The following is a 22,934-nucleotide window of genomic DNA, read 5'->3' as shown; positions in this document are numbered from 1 at the left end:
TCCATTACGGCTGATGGGAAGTCATTGCCTGCCTGCACAGGGAGGGGCTTGGTGGGCAGTGTAAACCCAGGGACACAGTCCTTCATCTCTTAGCCAAAGGTTTTGATCAATTAACCAAGACCTTGTATGTGGGTGTCTGGTGAAACTAGTTCCTTTAAATAGGCTCATTTGAAAGAGGGCACACCATTTGTTGGCCATTCAACCTGCATACGCACAAACGGTGTAAAGTGACCTCACATGTGGTAAAACAGAGGAGTGCTTATGCTCTGGGTGGGTGACATCATGACCACATAATTAACATGTATATGTAAGGGCAGTAATTGTATCCATCGCTATGTATGAGATACAAAAAGGGAGCATAATGGGCAAAAGTGAGTGAACAAGAGACCTGAAAATCCACCTTGGTAGGTGTTCTGTGCTTTAATGTCTTCTGTGTTCACCATGTGTTTCAGCCATTATTTTTTATTACGTTGCATTTACGCAGGCTTTTGTGAAAATGTGCGAGTTAACGCCACTTTTCAGAAAACCTCAGCTTACTTCTGTATGTTTGTTCTGTGTAATGTGTGAAGCAGTTGTGCAGAGGCTGTGGAAGTTATTTCATAAAGCCCCGTCTCGGGATCCAGCCTTTAGAATACTAATGGAGCTTTGCTACGCTACTCTAAGTGGTACAAATCTGGTTTGATAGTTCAGCCTCTGTTATTTGTATTGCTTGGCTTTTTCTTCTCCCTTATCTTGTAGAGCTCCCATAGGACCAAGTATGTGTTTTTTTTTTTTTCTGGGGTGTGCTGAAAAGATTTGGAGATTTTTGGGCTTTGGTGAAACAAAGGAAACGATTTTAAATAATGAATATTACACAAACTGTTTGTGCAGTAGAAGGGTTCCTGCATTTACATTCACTCCCATGAATGCCTCCTGCTACATGATATCAATGGGAGCACTGTGTGAGTGGTGTTTGGAAAATAGACGCTACACACACTGCTGCAGCCACATTAAAGAGGAGCGGAGCACCAAAGGGACCCTGTGGAGGAGCTGTAGGGCGGCCTGCATGGCTCTGCAGCTCCGGGCCTTGGATGAGAGTGTTCACTAATGCAAAGTAGGCGTCGGTGCTGCAGATAATAGGTTTGGTTGTCGAAAACATAAAGTTGATTTGCTCTTGATTTTACAAAACAAATTAGGAATATAGATTTCACTTCTGATGAAAGTGATGAATGAACACGGAGAAGGGTGCTTGTCATGGCAGGATAGAGCAGAAGGGCGAAGTGAGGACGGAGCTTATATGGGAAGAGTTAAGTTCTGTTTTGTGGATAGTAATCCAAGGGAAACTACAATAAAGTTGAATGACTATGATAAAGTTGTAATAACTAATAACAAATGTACATTCTCACTTTTTTTTAATTTTTTTTTATTCTTAACTGCACTCGGCAATCTGGAACAGATTTGTATGTTCCACTGTTGCAGATTTACCAAAACTACACAACGATTAATGGTCTAAAAAAAAAAAAAAGTACCTAGCTGTATGATTCATGTTTTGTTATGAGGGTCCTGCCAATAACTGAGCGAAATGAGTATTTTTCTGTCTGTGTGCTGCAGGAGAAGACGGCGTTCCAGCAGCAGTTCGTCCTGCAGTTCATCTCGCAAGAGGAGGAGTCGAAGTGCAGAGAGAGACAAGGGGCGGAGCCACCGCTCACACAGGTCACGCAGTCGGGACAGGAGGTAGTACCACTCACGCACATCATTTACACTCTGCACACTTTCTCATTTTACTATTCAATTTACGGACATATGAGGTTTTCTATCTGAAGTTAATTCAGATATGGAGAAAAGGAGCCATGAGAAATGCCCCCATTACTGAGTTGTGGGGAATAAAAAAAAGTCACTTGGAAGAGTTTTGAGTGTTTGTATTACAAATCAGCATGTGGGATGCCATAGCAGATTTTTCTTATTAAAAAAAAAAAGAAATTCTTTTTTGGAAGTTTATAGTAGCGTAAACAGCACATCAGTTTGTATTTACATCTTATGTCACCAGATGGACGCACATGGAAACTTAGGTCTGGATTACTCTGTGTAGTCGTGTCTCAGTTTGCCCTGACTATCCGTCTTACTGTGTGTGTATTAATGAGACAGAGACACGCAGAGACAGCAGGTCATATGCAACACCAATCCAAGCCGTCTGCCCAAATCTCCTCTGGAAGCGGCTCTCCTTTCACTCATCAATGCAATTAAAACATAATTACCCATACATACTTTGTTGAATTATGATTATTAGTGTGTAGCTAAGTCTTTTTAAAAAAAAAATTTTTTTTTACAGGAGACAAAGTTATTCATGCAAGACTAATGTGTACACACCTGCATCACACTGCACCCCCACATCACCACACACACACACACACACACACACACACACACACACAGCCATAGCCGGTCCCGTATCCTATTCAGAAACATAAAGAGAAAGTCTCTGTGTGTGGTGGTCCATGTCATTAGCATAGCTAATCTGGTGCTAATGAACCAGCAAACTGTGCTGTTTTTAAATCCCTCACACACACACACACACACACACACACACACACACACACACACACACACACACACACACACACACACACACACACACACACACACACACACACACACACACAGAGTCACAAATGCATAAAAACGTGCAACAGACGCACAATTGAAGAAAAGGTTGTCATAATATATGCGTGAGCGAGACCCTTTGTTTACTTGTGTATGGCTGCGGGGGAGAGCAGAGATCATTTTAATCACAAGGGAAAAAGTGTTTTAATATCTTCATTACAGAGGTGCCAGGATGAAGGGACGACGCAACAGAGATGTTTTGACACATGTGGTTGATGGTGCCATGAAAAGACACCACACTTCTACTCTCCAACCTCATGTCCACAGGCTTTGGAGGAAGCAACACATTTCAGCGTTGCACTGGGCGCCGAAACCATTTATTGAGAGAATTTGGCCAAACAGCTTTCACACATTCTCTGCAGTACAGTGGCAGTCACTCACAGCACCACCGGTGATTAAAACATCAGTCGAAAATGGCATTACTGGTGTGGTGTGAGATGAAAGGTGGAGGGGATTTGGGAGATTTAAACTAGAGTCGATGACATCGGTGTTTACAAACGTTGCACTGTGATTAGGAGGGTTGCGTTGTGTAATCGGCTTAGCGGTAAGCGAGGAGCAGGTGGGCTGGGCTGGTGTTGGTGGGAGTGCGTGGTGGGGTGTTGGGAGGTGGAGGCGGTGTTGGAGGTGGGGATGTGTAAAATGATGGCATTGATGATAAATTTATGCAGTTTAGAGATGGCAGCTACAATTTGAGTCTGTGAAACTTTGTCGTCGGCTCGTGTGCTTCTGTTTTTCGCATTGGAACAAGCCAGTGGGAATATTGTCGTGTCAACGAGTGAATGGGGCGAGAGCTGCAATGATTCGTTGATTAATTAATCAGGGACATTTTTGATAATTACTTTCAGTCATTTTTCAATGAAAATGGCCACCGCTTTCTTGGCTCCAGCTTCTCGGTTTTGAGTGACATTAGAGTCTCTTTTGCTTTTCTACTGTTGTATCATGTCATTTTGGCCAACGATGGGCATTTTTTTGGATCATTTTCGAATATTTCATTGACCAAATAAATGCAGTTAATCAAAAACACAATATTCATATTGACTGATGATAACACTGCCAGTTGACATTCGTAATTTGATCAATCATGAGGAAATTGTCTGTCCTGCCTTCACCATTTAAAGAGCATATTTTATCAGGAGCATTTGTTGTATCATAATCCTGTGCTGTGCGTCTCTTTGGTGGGACACTGCATATTCTACACCTGCTGGGGTTGTGAAATGAAAGCAGTGTACTGTGCCCTCTCTCTCTCTCTCTCTGTGTGTGTGTGTGTGTGTGTGTGTGTGTGTGTGTGTGTGTGTGTGTGTGTGTGTGTGTGTGTGAGAGAGAGAGAGAGAGAGAGAGAGAGAGAGAGAATGAGGCTGCCTGAGCTGGCTGATGGATCAGAGGAGGATTGAGTGGACAGGACCTCATGATTGATACGCAGATAGGATATGAGGTGCTGCCTGCCGCCCCGGCCACACCACCTGGCATCACCTTCAGAATGTGAACGAGAGGAGCAAGAAGACAGCGAGTGCAGCGATGAGAGAGAGAGAGAGAGAGAGAGAGAGGGGACGAGAAGTTCGAAGAGAATGGAAAAGTGTGGCGAGAATAGGTTGCATTAGTGCAGGCGGAGGGAGAGCGTGGAGGAGATCCTAAAGGTGGAAAATGAAGAGGAAAGACAAAAGCGAGCACCAGCAGAGAGAACAGATAGACTTGAGAGGGATATTATTCAGAAGAAATGAGAATAATAATGTCTGCATCAGAACATTGCAGGGGAAGAAGATTAGGACCATAGCAGGCCGTCGTGGGTTGAAGTGAGGGAATATTATTACCTTCTTTTCAATCTCCCATGTATAAATAAAAAATAAAGAGATACATGGAATAAGAATAATGCTCTATCTAGTGTTTACCATCTACCGTTGCTTCCTGCTTCTCCTCTCCTTTTTTTTTCTCCCACCCTCAATCAGAGAAGGACCAGGTCCCCCAGAGGCACTCAATCTTGCCCTGAAATGTAAAACAGACAAGAGGAGCAGATTACCTATTTGCCATTAATGTTTATTCTCTTTGATGTGAACAGGCATCAGATTGTGTGTGTGTGTGTGTGTGTGTGTGTGTGTGTGTGTGTGTGTGTGTGTGCGTGCGTGCGTGCGTGCGCGCGCGCGCGCGTGCGTGCGTGCGTGCGTGTGCGTGCACGCTATGCCTGCCGGTGTGCACTCCGTCAAACGAGCATGTGTGAGGCTGATTGAGCGTATGCATGTATGTGCAGAATTTGCGTGAACGCATGCTCACGGGTGGGGTGTGTGTGTGTGTGTGTGTGGGGGGGGGGGGTGTCACAGCCCGGTCCACTGGGGCAGAGCAGAGTGGAGCATGGCAGCAGCAGCGTACAGTGATCTGATGTGTACCCAGTCCAACAAAGGCGACACGGCCTCTCATCACACTGGGATCACAGGCGTGTCTTTAGGTGAGCGCAGCGCAGCGTTGTAGTGCTCAGCTTCTATGGGCGGCCACAGCAGTGGTGAAATGTGTGTGTGTGTGTGTCTGTGCGTGTGCGTGTGTGTGTGTGTGTGTGCGTGCGGCTCAGTCAGTCACTCTGTCAGTCCTTCATTCACAAACGGTGCGCTCCGGAGCACTGTTGGAAGAGGAAGGAGGAATGCCCGCTGCAACAAATCCGCCCCATGACTCCATTAAAGAGGAGCGGAGCGTTTCATTCAGGTATCCACACACGTGTGCGCGCACTCCCATAGGTGAACATGCACTGCACACAAACGCTTACGTTCTGCTCATTAATATTTCAGGGGTGTGTTGAGTTAGCAGGGCAGAGTGCTAGCGTCAGGGTTTACCCCGGCTAACACTGGAGTGGCTTCATCACTGGGCTGCTGTCATGAGATTAAGGAGAGCGAGACACGTAATCATCTGTCTTTCCCCGAGAGGGTATTGCAGGCTGAACATACCACCCAGCAAGCCGGGCTTAGCCGACCAGAGTCAGGATGGTCTCAGACACCTTTACCGAGGTCGGGATGAGTTCACAAACTAGTGCTTAGTTGAAGCAGGGACAGGCCTGTGACTAGCTGTGTGTTTTGGCCTGAACACACAGTAAAGTTTTCTTTGTGTAAAATCATCATATTTTATTCATTACAGATGACTTCTTTATTTTTTTTTCACAGATTAAAGAAATGAAAGATATTATGTTATATGCTTCACAGGTGCTAGTAGGTGGATTTTACTCCCACATCTGTGGACAGAGCCAGGCTAGTTGTCCCTCCGTGTTTCTCAGTCTTCACTTAAACTAGCATCTCACTTCTGGAGCAGTTACGAATGGGCATTGTTGCTGAAACTGTTTCATATATTGAAATCACGACCTGTTGAGGTCTGTAGTAGAAAAATCACAGGACACCGGAACATGTTACTGTCAAATAGATTTAATGACTTTAAAGATGCCGGTAAATATCACAGGCACATGTGCAAACTAAACAGGAGCACAATATGATATCCATGTAAACCTTATATTTCCTGAATATAAAGGAAAAGTGGGATAAACCTCCTAGCTGGGATACTGGTGTTCATGTAAATACAGTCAGACCTACTACTAAAGGTCGGAGGTCATGGTTGACTCGAGATGAGTTCCAGGGCGTGGAGGTTGGATCTCTTGGTCAGGCATATTTAAACAGGTGCAACGCCTTGTACTGCAGTGGTTGACCCAGAGTTTTCCTCTAAGCACTTGTCCACTCAGCTATGTCTTTCTGGCTGCTGCAACTATGTAACCTGGATGTTATAATTCCATAACATGAGCTCTGCTTTCTGCTTAGGAGATCACAGAAAGACTCCAGGCGTGTGTGTGTGTGTGTGTATATGTATGTATGTATGTATGTGTGTGTGTGTGTGTGTGTGTGTGTGTGTGTGTGTGTGTGTGTGTGTGTGTGCGTGCGTGTGCGTGTGTAGTGTTTGAGCGATGGCCTGGTATTTATTTCACACAGCAATTTTCCCCCGTATGAGATGAGGTGTCGTACATCTGCTAGATAGCTTTTCCTGCCTTGCGCCGACACGGAGTGTGCGCAAGGTCAACCGGGCGGCTTGGGAACGGGGAGGGCTGAGGTGAGGAACGGAAGGGAGGAAGGGGAGGAAGGGAAAGGTCTGAGAGGAGGAGGAGGAGAGGGCGGTATAGGGCAGTCGAGTGCTAGAAGACAGGGTGTGGAAAATCAGTGACTTTATTGTGGGTGAGCAGCTTTCATTGCACCTGGATCAGCAATTCCCCTGTCAGGTAGCACGGTGGGGATTTTTTTTTTTTTTTTATTCACACAGTTTAGAGTGTGTGCGCGCAATGTAGCAGGTGGTTTTGGGTGTCGCTGGCTGTATAAGGGAAACAGCCCTGAGTGTGTTTTGAGGATATGACAAGTGAAATCTGGATTCCTCCGAAAAACACTGAGATCTTGCTGTTATAAGAGAAGCATAAGGCATGAATATGGGTGCTGATGGATACAAAATAAAATGAGGAAGAATGCTAACAACCCTAAAGTCCTTTTTCTTCTTCACGGTGCAGCATCTCGCTGTGCTCTAACGGCTTTGTTGTGGTCCACGGTTGGTCTTGAGTGTGCTGCACTGGAATTTAGGAGCAGGCTCCCGGCTGTTTCTCATCCATCTGTCTGTTATCCCGTGGACTTCTCAACATCTTTTCTTCTCCCCTTTCCACAGGATGACACTCAGCCCTTTCTTCCTTCTTCCCGTATTACCAGACTTGCAAAGTGTTGATTTAAACTGAAAGATGACCTGGTTTAGTTCAGCTACGTCCTCTCTACTCCATAAAAATCAACATGCTTCCAGTCGTGAGATCTGAACGTGTTTGTTGTTGCGTTTCTCTCTTTTCCTCCCTCTCTCTGTCTTACTCCCTTTCTGTGTTGTCTTTTTTATTTATCTGGTGTAAAGGCCAGTCAAGCGCTGCTCGGCTTTGTTGTCAGAAACCTTTATTTACCAAAGGGAGAAATAAGTGACTGACACAGACAGCCTCTTTCATCCCCGCCTCGCCGCAAGCAGTGTTCCCCTCTACCGCCAGAGGATTCCCCCCTCCCCCCATCCCTCCTCCTCCCTCACTTCTGCCAAGCCGCCCCCACCCCACTCCATCGCACCCCTCCATCCTGCAGGCTCACAGCACACTAGCCCACTCCCGTGGGTAGCCTCCGAGCTGTAGAGTGTGCACCGAGCAGCACACAGAGACACACACGCGCACAAAAATTCACCCCACAAAAGGCATCACACCAATCTTCTCACATACACAACCAAATGAGGGAGTTAGTGCGATGGTCCCAAACAAAGACAAGTTTAATATCAGAGACGCGTCCCTTTTCTCGTTTTATACATCTGTTAAACCAATTGGGAGTAACGACACATAAATCTTGTTTCGTTACGGTGCTGGTTTAGAAAGGTAGTTGTGTTTTTAGATGTCGGTTGAAGTCGGGGAAAAAAAAAAGGAATCTCTCGGGCATCAGTTGCTTCATATCAGAAATGATTCGAGCACACAGACTTGTGTTTAAATCAGAAAGTGATTTCAAAAATAGGAAAGAAATTCCACACTCAAGAGTTCATCATGCTCATTAATATGGCTGTAAAGTGAGGTTATTCTCAATTTATCACAACTGTTGTATTTTGTCTGGTAATATAAACCTCTGCATACTGTATTTTCCCTTGTTAGGCTGCATTTTCAATCAGTCGTACCTCGTAGAAAATGAGTATAAAGATGCAGAGAATCTGAACCGTGTCTATTAACAGGTAACATATTTTCTTTTCTTGTTTGTTATATATTAAAAAAGATTTCCACACAGTGTGGAGGTGGGAAAATACAACTAAGGTCCTTTCCAACATCCCTCTAACTCTGGTGCTATTAGCATTTAACATGCTTGTTAAACAGGCATTTGTTGTTCTTAATAACCCGTTTTGGCTGACAATATACTGGACACATTTATTTTTAAATATAATTTAATATTCTTACTCCTCAAAAAGGGGTAACAGAGCAAAGATTATAGTTATAAATGAATGCCACACATATAATCATAATTTTCTAAAATGTTGAAAACAACATAACAACTTTGCAGAGCTCAAAACATATTTGAAAATACTTGATTTAGGTTTCCCTAAATAACTACATATATTATAAATTCTTATCACATAAACAATATGTAGGTTTATATAGGTTTTAGAATAACAAAAGTTAATTAAAAAAAACTGGATAAAATCTGTCAGATCACCTCCCTGGTAATTGAGAGGGTTGAGGAATTTTCATTTTTGGAAGTTTTGTGAATGAACGCACGTCTTTGGGATTAACATAAACACCTGGCTGGTTACTTTATATCTGTGTACCAAACCCCAAATTTGGTTGTTTGATGCCTGAAACCCAGTAGAAGTTTGTTATTCCCACTGTTATTTCTTTGGTAGAGACACAGATTCTCTGTTTAGCAAATACAACATTTATAATGCCAAAGACTACTAACATGCAATCAGCCCTCATTGTGTTCAGAGTGAAAAGCTTCATCCGTCTGGCCAGACCAAGAGAAAGACAGAGACAGAAACGCTTTTAGCTCTGGCATAGGAAAATGAACACCAAATGTATCTCTCTCTCTCTCCTTCCTTCCTTCTCTCTGTCTCTCTCTCCTATTTAAGCTTCTTGAAGTTCTTCCAAATTGGGTTTTAAATGCCAATTAGGAGGTTGAATGTAGTAAAATAAAAGCAAATGCAGGCAGGATGGCCTCACCTTCTGGCTGGTTAGGCTTCAGAGAGAGCTGAGCCGGACCTTTGGCTCCCAGCAAGGCTTTGAGAGAAATATCCTGCCTAATGAACACATTAATTAGAACCATAACTATTTATAAGATGATAATTAGAAACGAAGGGAGGTAAACTGGGCTTTTCCTGCAATTAATGGAGGATTAATTACGGGAGCTAATGAAGTGGATTTTTGAAACGCGTGGAGGTGAAGTACAGAGATGTGCAGCTCGCTTTGTGATCACTGGCATAATTATTTTCTCCAGCACCAAAGCGTTTGAGGCCCTGGTCCTCGCCGGCTCAGGCCGGCTAATAAGCATCATTGCATCGTTATATATGCACTTAAAAAGACTTGCCACTGAAATGACTGTCTAATTATTTCTAATTGGCAGGCCCTGTGTGTTGTCATTGAGCTGTTTGGAGCCGCAGCAGAGCCCTGGGTCTAATAACGCTCTGGGCGGAGAAGGAGGGGAGAGAGAGAGAGCTAGAAAGACAGCGATACACAGAGAAAGAGAGGCGGGGGGGAGGAGGGGAGGGGGTCTACCAGTTGCCTGCTGCTCATATGCTCATAGCCGGACCTGCACATTGCCCCCCCCCCGTGTCACTCGCCCAGCAGGACAGCGGGTCGTAGAATGACGGCCGGTGCTCTGAGGTCACCTTGCCAAGCAGTCGATTTGCAAAGTTTTATTTTATCTGCGCTTGTCCCCCCCCCCCCTCAGCCCCCCCTTTAATTAACAGCTTCTGCTCTTAATTTATGCACAGATAAACGCCACCGTCTGTCCGCAGTGCTTCTCCTCACTCTTAAACATACTACACTCAGAGGGAGGGAGGTGGGTGGGGAGTGTGTGTGTGTGTGTGTGTATGTTTATGTGCCTTGTGTGATTTAGTAGCCAGGTTTTGAGCCCGTCCATAGAGACCCGAGCTAAGAGAGCATCCATGGACAAACCTCAGTCAGCCGTGTTTACCTTGTACACTAGTTAAGCTCTGGCTCAAACCATATGGACACCGGGACTCAGAGGATGCATGTGTAGACATCCTGTATAGAGTCTTTATAGTATGCTGGCACAATCATATTTAGATACATTTGTGACTGTCTACGACACATCCATCAATGGATTTTCAAACATTAGTTGATATGTCTGTGTTTACAATTGATTGTTGCTTCCATTATCCGAGGTTTGATCTCCATTTAGGCTGTGTCAAATTCACATGTAAGAGTGTGTGTGTTACAGGAGTGTTTGAATGATGGCCTCAGATTATGTGTGTGAGCACCTCACTTAACTCATCCTAAGTAGAGCCATGTGCGTTGTCTTACCCCACTCCCCCCCTGCCTCCCCCCCACCCAAAAAAAAAAAAAAGAAGCTCCGTTACCCCCCCGGACAACTTGAGAGCAAATTGCCAGCTAATGGAACCACTGCCTGCACTTGTCAGTTCACTTTGGACAAGGAAAGCAACCACACAAACACTCACACACACACAGGCATGTGGTTTCACTCACACGCTTAGTAATTTATTTGTGGAAAAAAGAAGAGAAAAATGAGGGAGAATGGCAGAGAAATGAAACAAGGATCATGTGCGCCGTGACTGAAACCTTGACAATCTTTTTTAAAGTAATGAAACACTTTTTCAGCATGCGCGTGAGGTTTTCTGTTTGAAATTTGTCTTCCTTTTTGCCCCATCTATCCATTCGGCTTTTGGCAGAGTTGAGAACATGAGGAGGAAGTGGAGATAGATGGATCGGCCAAAGGAAGTGTGGCCAACTGTCGTATGATTGGTTGAACAAAGAGCAGTACGCTTCTGTGACTGGCTGAACAGAGAACTTAACGTTGTGATTTTGGCACCAAATCAAAGCAGGAAAATGTAATTATTTTAAATGCAGTCAACGGTTTTGTTGGAGTGGAGGTTTGCCAGATTTCTCTGTAAGCTCAGTGGGATATTGACACTCACTAAAAGTGGGATAACAAAGTGTGTGCGCCCGTGTGCTACTGCAGATGTGTTATGAATGACATTCATGACATCACTATAACATGGGGCATCGTGGATAGTGCCTCAAACTCTGCATAGTAATTCAGTCTTTTGACTTTTCATTTGAATGTTAGTACATATAGGCATTTTTAAAAAGAGCCAATATTACATAAGATAAAGAAACAGTTTAGATATAAAATATGCTCAGAATTAGGAGAAAAAAAAATTGTTTTTAAATATACTGACCTACCAGCAGGGAACATTTGTGAACTTCACCGGGAATGCAATAATTATAAATAACTATAAATTAAAAAAAAAAAAAAAAAAAAACCCGCAAACAGAACAATGTCTGCATTACCCCAAACATCTTTTTTCTGCATTATCTTTAATAAAAAGTTCCCATATCAGAAAATATACATACCTAAACAGATATATTTGTGATAGGCCAATGTAAGATGATTAAAATCGGCCAATTGATAAATCAGTCGGGCGCCACTGTAAATTCAGCAGTGTGTGTTGTGTGTGTGTAAAAAAAACCAAAACGAATCGTCTCAGATACATAAACTGTTGTTGCGCACATTGAATTGTACCAGAGAAGGTCCATGTGTTTTCAATGTAATTTTGTGCTCATCGTTTATGAAACTGGATTGTCTCCGATTCTCTTCAGTCGTTCAGGTCAGTGTTGAAAAATCACTCTTTTCACCAGCCGGGATTCATAAAAGAAGCTCAAATCTTCCCTCTGTATGGGCGACTTCCAGTTCGACATGTAGGGCTACATGTAGACTACGTGAAGCGACAGAAGTGCTGGAGGCTTTTTTCTCTTCGAGTTTGTTGTTTTCTCTTTCTATTCATTTCTTCATCTCTCTCTCTCTCTCTCTCTCTCTCTCTCTCTCTCTCTCTCCTTCTCCTTCTCCTTCTCCGTGGTTCATAAAAAAAAAGTGATTTTTAGAAACTTCTTCATGAGACAAGCCTCTGTTCTGTCAGAAGACAACTTTATGTTATTCCACCGAAGAGGTGAAACTAATAGTTCTATGTTTTTTTTTTTTTTTTTTTTTACAGGGCGCTATTGCAGTTGTGTCTTGGGTGTTTAATTAAGTGTAGTTTCCCTTTAGTAGTGGAATGTGTGTCTGCTTTTTGTCGGCCCGTTCCTCTGTGCCTTTTACAGTCCACCCACATGGTTTGTCTCAGCGTTTATGATTTTTCTTATACCGGAGTTGTGAGGTTCCTAAATCACTTAAGCACACTGGGCCGAGCACTCCACATTTAAACAATAAAAGGCTGTTATGCTAAGAGCCCTCAGATCTCCTACCACTTCATAAATACATGCGTATAAAAGGCAGAAAAATACATCTTCCCTGACCAGAGAGAGAGAGAGGGAGAGCGAGCGTCTGAGAGCACACCTGCTAATTGGAGCCAGCTTGATGTGAAGTACGGCTGTCTGCTCTGTCTTCTCCAGAAGTCCCAATTTCTTTTTCATTCTCTGCCTTTTTTGTTATCCTGGCTGTTCTTGACTCCCCAACTTTTATAAGCTTTTTTCCCCCCTTCATCTCATCCCTTCTCTCTCCACAGCCTCCTGCTGTCCTTCACCTATCGTCTTCCCCCCCAGTCTGCACTCCCTGTCCTTCTCCTCCTCCTCCTCCTCCTCCTCTTCTGTCCTTCTACTTTTACTCCCTCTCTGCTTTCCACCCTCTTACAGATCGAGGCAATGACAACCAAAACAACTCTCTCGGCGTAACTAATTGTTCTGAGCTGTGATGGATGGAAGGAGGGAAAAAAGTGGGTTTCAGCTGCGTGAGTGGCTGTGAGCGAGTTGGCAAGTTAGCACCTAGTCTAAGTGTGACCTCCACTTGACCTTGTGTCTGGACTGAGTGGCTGAGCTGGGGACTCCCCCCCTCCCTCCACCCGACTCGGTTCCAGCTGCTAATGGGTGTCATGTCGAGCTGCGGCTGCACAGAGGTCAAAGGTTGCGGGTGCACACCAGACGGCCAAGTTTAGGATTGCGATGAGGAGGCTGAGTGACACTGGGCATATGTGGCAATGAAGACACCGGGTAATCAACACATATGCATGCGGTGACACACACACACACACACACACACACACACACACACACACACACACACACACACACACACACACACACACACACACACACACACACACACACACACACACACACACACACACACACACACACACACACACACACACACACACACACACACACACATGGAAACCATATCTTGCTGCAGAAAGTCATCTTTTCCCTCATCATCGGCCGGCCGTTGTAGGTTCATATAGATCTGAAGGGACTTTGAAGGCCTTTGAACTCTGCTAAATGACTTGACCTTGTGGCTTGTGGCTGTATCCGTGTGTGTGTGTGTGTGTGTGTGGGTAGGTCCGGGAGGTAGTGAGTGGGTGGCCTGCATGAGGTCTCATTTCTGCTTTACAGCATAGCAGGGCATTGCAGACGTTTATGTTGACGACTGCTAAATTAAAAGCAAACTGAAGATTATGACAAATCTAAACATTGCTTTTATGAAGCAGAGGGGAATGAAGAAAAAACATTTCTGAGAATCTTTCATGCTAGGTCTTTGCTGTGTTAATTGTGCTCACAATCAGCTACTTTGCAGTGATTCCTTGTGTGTTATTTAGTGTGTGTGTGTGTGTATATTTATGTTTCTGTGTGGGTGTGCACAGTGGTTGACTGAGTCTGTGTGTGTGTGTGTTTGCGTGTGTGCGTGTACTGTGAATCGAGGGAACAGATAATGTGGCTGCTTGGAAGGAGGAAGCAGCTTGGGAAATGATTTCAACAGCTCTCATAATTAGAGGAATATCATAAATTAAACTTGTGTCTGCCGTTGCGTTTGAAGAGCACTCAAAAGTAATAAATTCTGGATGGTTAACATATTTGCATTCCATTCAGCAGGCAGCGTCAGGCAGGAACAGCTGTTTTCCACGTCTTTTGGCAGCAGGAAATGCACATTGCTCACTCAAGGTGCTTTTAGACACATTGAAATGGCAGAAAAAAAGAGAAAAGTGACTTTTAACTTGAACATGAAGCTGCTGCTGTGTGCTCTGTCACTGGAAATAACTCTGCGGGGAACAGTGCATTAATGAAGTTCTTCAAATATGGAACGTCTCGCTTTCAATAGGCCCGTTTCTTTTTCAATCTGTCTGTTGCTTGGAAAAGTAGACTGGCAAGCTTTTTTGTAGTTTGTGTGTGTGTGTGTGTGTGTGTGTGTGTGTGTGTGTGTGTGTGTGTGTGTGTGTGTGTGTGTGTGTGTGTGTGTGTGTGTGTGTGTGTGTGTGTGTGTGTGTGTGTGTGTGTGTGTGTGTGTGGCTGGAGAGTACTCAAATCTAAGGTTTTACTGTTACTTAATTGGTTTGGTCATGTAGTGAAACAATTGTACAGACAAAGAACAAATAAGTTTTAGGTTATCAAAATGTCACTTTTCTGTGAGAAAATTAGTTGATGCCAAACAACTTAAAAGGTTGTCTATTTGCTATTTATATGCCAGTTTATATGCCAGAAACATTTGTGGTCTTGTGTATCAAGTCCTGCTTTGTATTGCTCTGGCATCATGCTGTCTGAAAAAAGAAGTATTTTATAGAATAAGGCTGTGCAGGTCCTGGTCATTGACAAATCATGCAAGCCACCATTTATGTTCAGTTTGTCCAACATGCCACAATTAACATTGTCTAAAGGCATAAGTGTGAACTTGGCTTTATCTTTGTGATTTTAGTCGCTATTACTGGTTGTGGTATCCATTCTACTGCGCCTCTGGGGAACATTGACTTTTATCATTCATTTCTGTGTTTGTGCATAGAGTTTATTTTTTTTTATTTTTTTTATTAATCTTTCTGAAAAGCAGACATAGTAATAATTCATGTAAAAAAAAAAAAAAATTATGCTAGGGATTGTGCATTTACGTTTAGACTCGCAAAAACTGCAAATGTTAACAAAATAATTTTGTTACATCTATCTATTAAATTGACAAAGATGTGACTTATCTTAAGTTTAAAATAGAAAATGCACTCATACTGTGACTCCAGAGAAAAAGGATGAACAAAAACCACCAATAATCTGTAATGGAGGGTAACGGCACAGACACGGGCCTGGAGGCTGGTTCACAAGTGTTGCAGGACTTTAGGTCTCTCCATTGACACATTTACTGTTGCTTCCGTAGCTCAACACAAAGTGATGGCGAGATGCAAAAGTAAAAGTTATTATGATCAATTATTTAGATTCTCTGTCACATATACTATATCTGGTCAGAAAACTGAGATGTTGATTTTTTTTTTACTTATTTATACAAAACAACTATCTCTGGCTTTAAGCGAATTGTTGGTCAGAGAAGGGTCACTGTCGCCGATCTCCACTGAAATATGATAGGGTTAAAGTTGCATAGCGATTAATCACCGCTGCGCTCCGCTGCGCTCCGCTGGCCTAATGGACAGACACGCTGCTCGGGGCATCACTGGGGAGACGAGCTATGTTCCCAGCAGTTATGGTGGTGTTTTCTACCACAGGACAAATACAATATCGGCATTGACTTTGTTTTGTCTTCCCAACTGAGGATGGTGGATGGGAAAATGGAGGAAGAGTATGAATGTCCGCCACTGCTGCTCGAATAGGGCCAAGATAAGGTTAAAGGAACAGTGCGGATGATTGGTCTTTGTGTGTGTGTGTGTGTGTGTGTGTGTGTGTGTGTGTGTGTGTGTGTGTGTGTGTGTGTGTGTGTGTGTGTGTGTGTGTGTGTGTGTGTGTGTGTGTGTGTGTGTGTGTGTGTGCTACCTGTCTCTACGCTGCGTACTGTGAATAATGATTTGACTGGGGTCAGATTCCATTGGAGACGTTCACCTGTATCTGACACTAGTGGTATCGTGTAGCTGCCATTAATGTCCAATTTTCAATGAAAACAGAAATAGAATACAGATAAAGGTAACACACCATCCAGCTTCACACCCGACCACATAATTACCCCAATGGGCTGTGGTGAGGGATCATATCCTGGCGCGCACCGGGGGGTCAGCGGCGATAAGCTTCAGCCCAGCTCCCAACATGGAGCATAATTACTCTATTGATAATTCACCAGGAAACCGGTCCCAGCCAATTGCAGAGCTCCGATTTTAATGGATTGGACGATGAAACGAGGAAGGAATGGAGGAAGGAGGCTGTGTGGGTGTGTGTGTGTGTGTGTGTGTGTGTGTGTGTGTGTGTGGGTTGGTTGGGGGGTTGCACGTGGGGGCAACCAGCAAGGGCCTTTTATTAGAAATGAAAATATGTTTAGGTCATAGGGGGACCCATTTTCCCTGGAGATAATAAGGCCAATAAAATGTAAAGCAGGGGAAGGGTTTGGAATGGGGTCCAACGGTGGCTGTTTATCTGCGTGTGTCCTGCATTAGCCCATTTATCCCCAGCCTCAAATTAGCTAATCATTCTCCAAGGGGAAGGACTTGGTCAGGAAATTGACATTTAGCAGCATAGGCTCACTCTATTAACTACAGTAGATTTAATTTGCTGCACACCCCAGAAGTGGACTGTTTTCTTTGCCATCAGAGGGAGAAAGGGAGACGGAGACAGGGAGAGAAAGGGAGGGAGAGAAATCGTGTTCATTGCATCTGCTGCTTCTGGCCACAATTTGCTTGGCTGTAAATACAGGACTCAGGCTTGGAACAGTGCAGCTCTGTTGTATGTCCCCTCATGTACTGCTGATTACAAACATACACAGGCATTGTTAACACAGAGATTCACTCATTCCAAGGTCTGCTCGGGCCATTGATGGATTATCTCGCCCCGAGACGCCGTACCCCAAAAAACACCAATCTTTTTCTTTTCCAACTTCCATTAGAAGTGATTCTCGGACCCTAATCGTAGCTCCAGTAAACACTATATTAAATATGCTGAATCAAATGTCCTATGACTGATGACTGCTTTCAGCTCCACCTCTAAATTGGATGTGTCATAATGATTAGTTCTGATAATCACTCCAGGTGACTGGATTTACTGTGGGGGGAAAAAAAAAATCTACTACTGAGGGACTGCTCTGATAAGTACAGTATTGTTGTAACTAGAGCTAAAACAATTATTCGATAAATTGATAAACAGAAGATTATTCTGGAGCAGTTTGGATAATCAATTTATCTTTTTTTTTTTTTTGTAAATTATTGGCTTTGAGTAGAGCTTGGTACTGAACTTTGCTACTTTTATGGCACAGAGCGAAGTGCTTTGGTACTATTCACTAACTATTAAGAAATACCTTTTCATTTGATACTAAATATTGATACCTACTTCTGCAACATTTACACAGGAGTAGATCTCATGGGAGAGTTTACCATACATAGCCTTTACTTGGACGATGGCTTGGAGTCACTATATTTCGAGTCCTTACATTAAGATTATTTTACTTATTTCTTCTTCCACTCTTTTGGGCAGACAGCTGTCCGAGTTGCGTGTGCTGCAGTAACTAGAGTCTTCTCTGTGTACAGTGGGCAAACTGGCATCTATTGTTAGCATGTGAGGCGTTTAGGGAACGTTGGTAAATTGTAGCTACAGAAAATAACCTGACGACAGCCCCCCCCCCCCCTTTAAACCGCATGACAACTAAACATTTGTACCGTAATGTAATTGTTCATTTTTGAAAATGTTTGATTGATACCCAGCCCTACAATTTTTTTTTTTAAGTTGCTCTGTCCTCTCTGGGACAGCAGGACATTTAAAGATGTCACCTCGGGGTCTGGGAAACTGATGGATGTTTTTTTTTTCAAAAATTTTTAAAAATTTGTGTGAAACAGTTAAGAAAAATAAGGAATAATTAATAATGCGTATAACGGTTGGTTTCAGCAACAGTAACATGTCATTGAAAGTATATAAAGTAAAGATGGAATCAACTCTTTTAATTGAAATTGATTTACAGTATAATTGTATTGTGTACTGAATGTTTCAAAGATATTGGTCATTGTCTGACCTTTGCTGATAGATATAGATGATGAGATATGTTCGCTTTCACTGCAGATTGGACTTCAGTGCCTTTGAAACCCTGAACTTGAAGTCATGTTTTTTTTTCCCAGTGAGATTCCCTTTTGTAGAGAACCTGAACTATGCAGCGACTCTCCAGTGATCAGGATCGCCCCAGCCTAATTGATTGCAACAGATGTCAGAGTGTTGTCTGTTAGCATGGTGACAGGCATGTGAAGAAAATGATTAGTTTGCTGTCGGGAGAGAGACAGCTCTGGATGTCCCAAACTGCAAACTAATAAAGGGGGGAAAGCAATAAAGCTCGTGGACAGCAGGTTTGACTGTTTTTATAGACAAATCAATAAAATGATAGATGATGGAAAATAACGGCATTTCAGCTACTGATTTCTACTGGGGTTTCAAATCATGGTCCACACACACACACACACACACACACACACACGCACGCGCACACATGCGCGCACGTGCTTAATGCAGTCTCAAAAACACACTTACAGAACATGTCTGCGTTATTAGAGGCATGTGCAGTGACACATAAATAAGTTTGTACAGTTAGCGTTAATTTGTGTCATGGAGACTGAGACATAAGTTACACTTTGAATCTTCTTATTGCCGGTGTCTTTATGTTTGTGTGTCATAGCTAACAAAGTAAATCTCCCACTGTAAATCTTTTCGAGACCAGAGGGCCAATGTCAGGATCAATACTGAGGACAGGTCTTCCTCCCCCCCCCCCCCCCCCCCCCCCCCCCCCCCCCCCCCCCCCCCCCCCCCCCCCCCCCCCCCCCCCCCCCCCCCCCCCCCCCCCCCCCCCCCCCCCCCCCCCCCCCCCCCCCCCCCCCCCCCCCCCCCCCCCCCCCCCCCCCCCCCCCCCCCCCCCCCCCCCCCCCCCCCCCCCCCCCCCCCCCCCCCCCCCCCCCCCCCCCCCCCCCCCCCCCCCCCCCCCCCCCCCCCCCCCCCCCCCCCCCCCCCCCCCCCCCCCCCCCCCCCCCCCCCCCCCCCCCCCCCCCCCCCCCCCCCCCCCCCCCCCCCCCCCCCCCCCCCCCCCCCCCCCCCCCCCCCCCCCCCCCTGAGCCAGCCTGTAATTGGCTCAATTTCGACAGTGTGTGCTTGTGTGCGTGTAATAATATAACAATTATTAGGCATGGCCAATGAAGGATGAACCTATCCACTGTTACAAATTTGATCTTTGTGAGTTTCATTTTGTGTTTTAACAGATGTAAACAGTGTGATAATAGAAAGTGAGAAAAGATTGTGTTGAGCACTTGCTTTTACTTGAGTTTAGTGCCATTGCATCAGCTGATTTTTGTGTATTGTGATTATTTTACAATACAGTCCTAACAATGTTGGAGGGAGAAATCCATCATAGAAGAGCCATAGAATTTCTCAACAAGCAATGAATGCCCTGCAGTGCAATGCATCCACAAGATGTGTTTTCCTCAGTGGGAGCACAATCCACTGCAGCAACTATTCCTATTTCATATACCTGCTGCCACACACACATGCGTGACCGACTCGCTGAGTGAAACAATCTCAGCCACATTCGCTGGAAGTGATTAAAAGGCATTCTGGGAAATACAGACCGTAATTAACTGAAGTAAAAGACAAGGCAGGGAGTAGACATAAGGAAAAGGCGTGTCTCACTTATTCACCGGGAGAAAATGTTGTATCGTCGGTGGTTCATCAGCTGTAATGTTAACTATCTTGTCACCTTTCATCTCTTTCAGGTCTCATTCTCGCCACCGGCGGTCTCGCAGCAAGAGCGGCAGCCGCAGCCGCCGAAGAAGCCACAGCCGCAAGAGGAGCCGCAGCAGAGAGCGCAACCGCAGCCGGCGAAAGGGCCGCGACCGGGAGAAGGAGAGGGACAGAGGAAGAGACAGAGACAGAGACAAGGACAAGGACAAGAGTAAAGACAAGGCAGACAAAAAGGGGTAAGTGGGGAATTATGCTTCAAACAAGATGTACCCAAACAAGTTTTGCTGCTCAATCTAAACCGTTGGCTCCACAGGAGAGCAGAATATGTTGAATTGTGTAATACAGACATAAATATGGAGTCCGGCCACAGCTCCTCCATCCGTCCATCCATCACCCGACCCGTCCATCCATCAATCCATCATTGCCTTTCTTCCTCTATTTCCCCTTGCAATCAAGCATCGGGCTACACGGGCCTTGTAATGTGATACAATTCCCTCTTGTAAGAAAATGTCACGCTGATATAAGAATATATGGTAGTTAGGAGTTCCGTTTTTAGAGGGTGGGTCGGCCACCAGCTGATGTCTGATGTCTTTAACTCCTCTTTTCACCCTCTGGCCCCGGCCGCAATAAGTCTGGAAACGTAACGAAATCATATACACCTCTGCCAGGAAGAAAACAATAAGCAGGAGCGCACTCATTAAAATGAAAAAAGTTGGCAAAGGACATCTTCACTTGCAAGTTTACGTCTGTAAAACACTGCAATAGAGACAAGGAAGAGGTTCAGTGTACTTTAACAATGCTACACTAAGGTGTAACTACCTTAGAGGCCTCTCTGCCGCTACCACAATAGGACTCCTCGTCTCTTTCCAGCGTCGCATTCTGTGATGGGATTGGAGGCCTCTGTAATATGACTGGTACCCAGTTGTTGTCTGTCATATTGAATAGCACAGATGTTCATATCACACCACAGATCTCAAGAGGGATGCGGACCAGCTGTTGTGCTACACTTGAGTTTAAGAGACTTTAGTCCCTCAGATAAACCGGAATCGAAACGCACCGGCTCGGCCGTGTTGGCCCAAGTTATTCAACAGTAGATCAACGACTAGTCAATTAATTGATTAGTTGACTGACTGAAAGTTAATCGGTAACTATTCTGATCATCAAAATGCCGAAACATGAGCTTGTTCCAGCTTTTTGAATGTTGGGTTTTCAAACAGGGTTTCATCCAGGGACCAATGTTGGCTGAATAATATAAACAGTTCAGAGACATCTCTTTGGACTGCGGGAAATTATAAAGGGCTTATTTCACTGTTTACTCAACTAAACAACTAAATAATTAATTGGAAAAATATCTGGCAGATTAATCAATCAGTCAAATATTCTACATACAACTTTGAAAAGAAGTTTATAGACTTAAAAATGTGTATTGTAAAGATTAAGTTGTGAGTTTTTGTGTCTATTTTTTCAAAGGAATACTTAAGTCATGTTGAAATACAGCTTTGACTGCACATAAACTTGTCAGGGAGAAACTATTTTCAGGCAGTATTTTCTAGGCTTTTCATTGGTGTTACTAACAGAAACATGCAGTAATAGCCATATGGCAATTTATGATTTTATGACTGTTTGATCTGACTGAAAATGATCTCCATTCCTCAGATGTATTCCTGATGTAACAGTGCAGTCAGATGATGAAACTTATCACGAGCAGAAACAAAAATTCAGTAGTGCATCTCAGAACAATTTTTAACTTTGATTTTGCACTATTGTCAAACTGTCACAGCACTTTAGCAACTTTCTCTGACGCTGTGTGTGCGCTGTATCTTATTCAGTAAAATCTCAGGAAAGACAAAAATTTATCTGTGAGAGTGAATCTTAACTGAAGGTTTATTGAACACAACTCATTTTATGTATGTAGCCAGTATTATATAACGGGCCCACTGTTAGAAATAATTGCATTGACATGATATTCAAGTTATGGCTTATTGTTTATTTAGAATTACACAATTTGTACCGTTTCTTTCTGTCATTGTGGCGAATTTGGTTGGTCACCATTGAAAACGTTGGCGCTCAAGATTTCTTTGTGAGCAGAGCATGGAGTTTTGCTTTTAAAGGGAAAGTGCTCCATTTATTTAAAGCTATTACATATTGCCTTTCTTAGATCAGTATCAAGAAAACAAATAAAGCTTACAGTGAAATGTAAGGCCAGCAGACTATATCTATTTTCTTATTAAGGCTTCAATATCCTTTAGCATCGATAGGAATCTTTCCCTTTATCTCTGACCCTGCTTTAGCTTGTCTGTCTGTGTGTGTGTGTGTGTGTGTGTGTGTGTGTGTGTGTGTGTGTGTGTGTGTGTGTGTGTGTGTGTGTGTGTGTGTGTGTGTGTGTGTGTGTGTGTGTGTGTGTGTGTGTGTGTGTGTGTGTGTGTGTGTGTGTGTGTGTGTGTTTTTGCATTTCCACCTGTGGCAGCGGTAATATATATCAAACTGTCTATTCTACTATCTGGCCTTCCAGTTTACTAAAACCTGTGCTTGAGGATTAAATCTATATACAGTATCTCTGGGATACCAACTGTACTGCAGTTTGGGAGGAGAGCGGGTGTATCTTTTTGCCCAGTACGTATGAATATGCCAAAACCTGAGTGACAGTGAATGGCCTTGACATGCGTAGGATATACTTTATACATATAATTAATATATATCAATTCTTATGTCATGGTTGTTGGAATTTTACCATGAATTTACTTTCATTTGAACAGTGTTTTGTAATTACTAAAAACGCACAATTCTTTATAGAAATACACGATACTGCAGTTTGTGCTAACCATCGTTAGATAATGAAGTTTGCTTGTAAGGTAACATTTTGACTGAATTTTGATTTTTCGTGTCTCCGTGACCTCACTTATAGAGTTGATAGCAGTCGAAATAGCCGTCA

At 43.8% G+C, this 22,934-nt stretch overlaps 1 protein-coding gene across 1 annotated transcript in view; it reads left to right on the top strand.

Moving 5' to 3' along the window:
• rsrc1 (arginine/serine-rich coiled-coil 1) overlaps positions 1-22,934 on the top strand; it is a 117,584-nt gene that overhangs the window by 2,203 nt on the left and 92,447 nt on the right. The window contains exons 3-4 of the mRNA XM_069690531.1: positions 1,591-1,713; positions 20,035-20,238. Coding sequence (XP_069546632.1) covers positions 1,591-1,713; positions 20,035-20,238 — 327 coding nt within the window. The remainder of the gene's footprint in view (positions 1-1,590; positions 1,714-20,034; positions 20,239-22,934) is intronic.

Source organism: Brachyistius frenatus, unplaced genomic scaffold (assembly GCF_029030835.1).
Source record: "Brachyistius frenatus isolate BFR_SWC_R1_liver_20210118 unplaced genomic scaffold, ASM2903083v1 Contig_1, whole genome shotgun sequence".
NCBI classification, from domain to species: Eukaryota; Metazoa; Chordata; class Actinopteri; family Embiotocidae; genus Brachyistius; species Brachyistius frenatus.
This window is presented reverse-complemented; position numbering and strand designations above follow the sequence as displayed.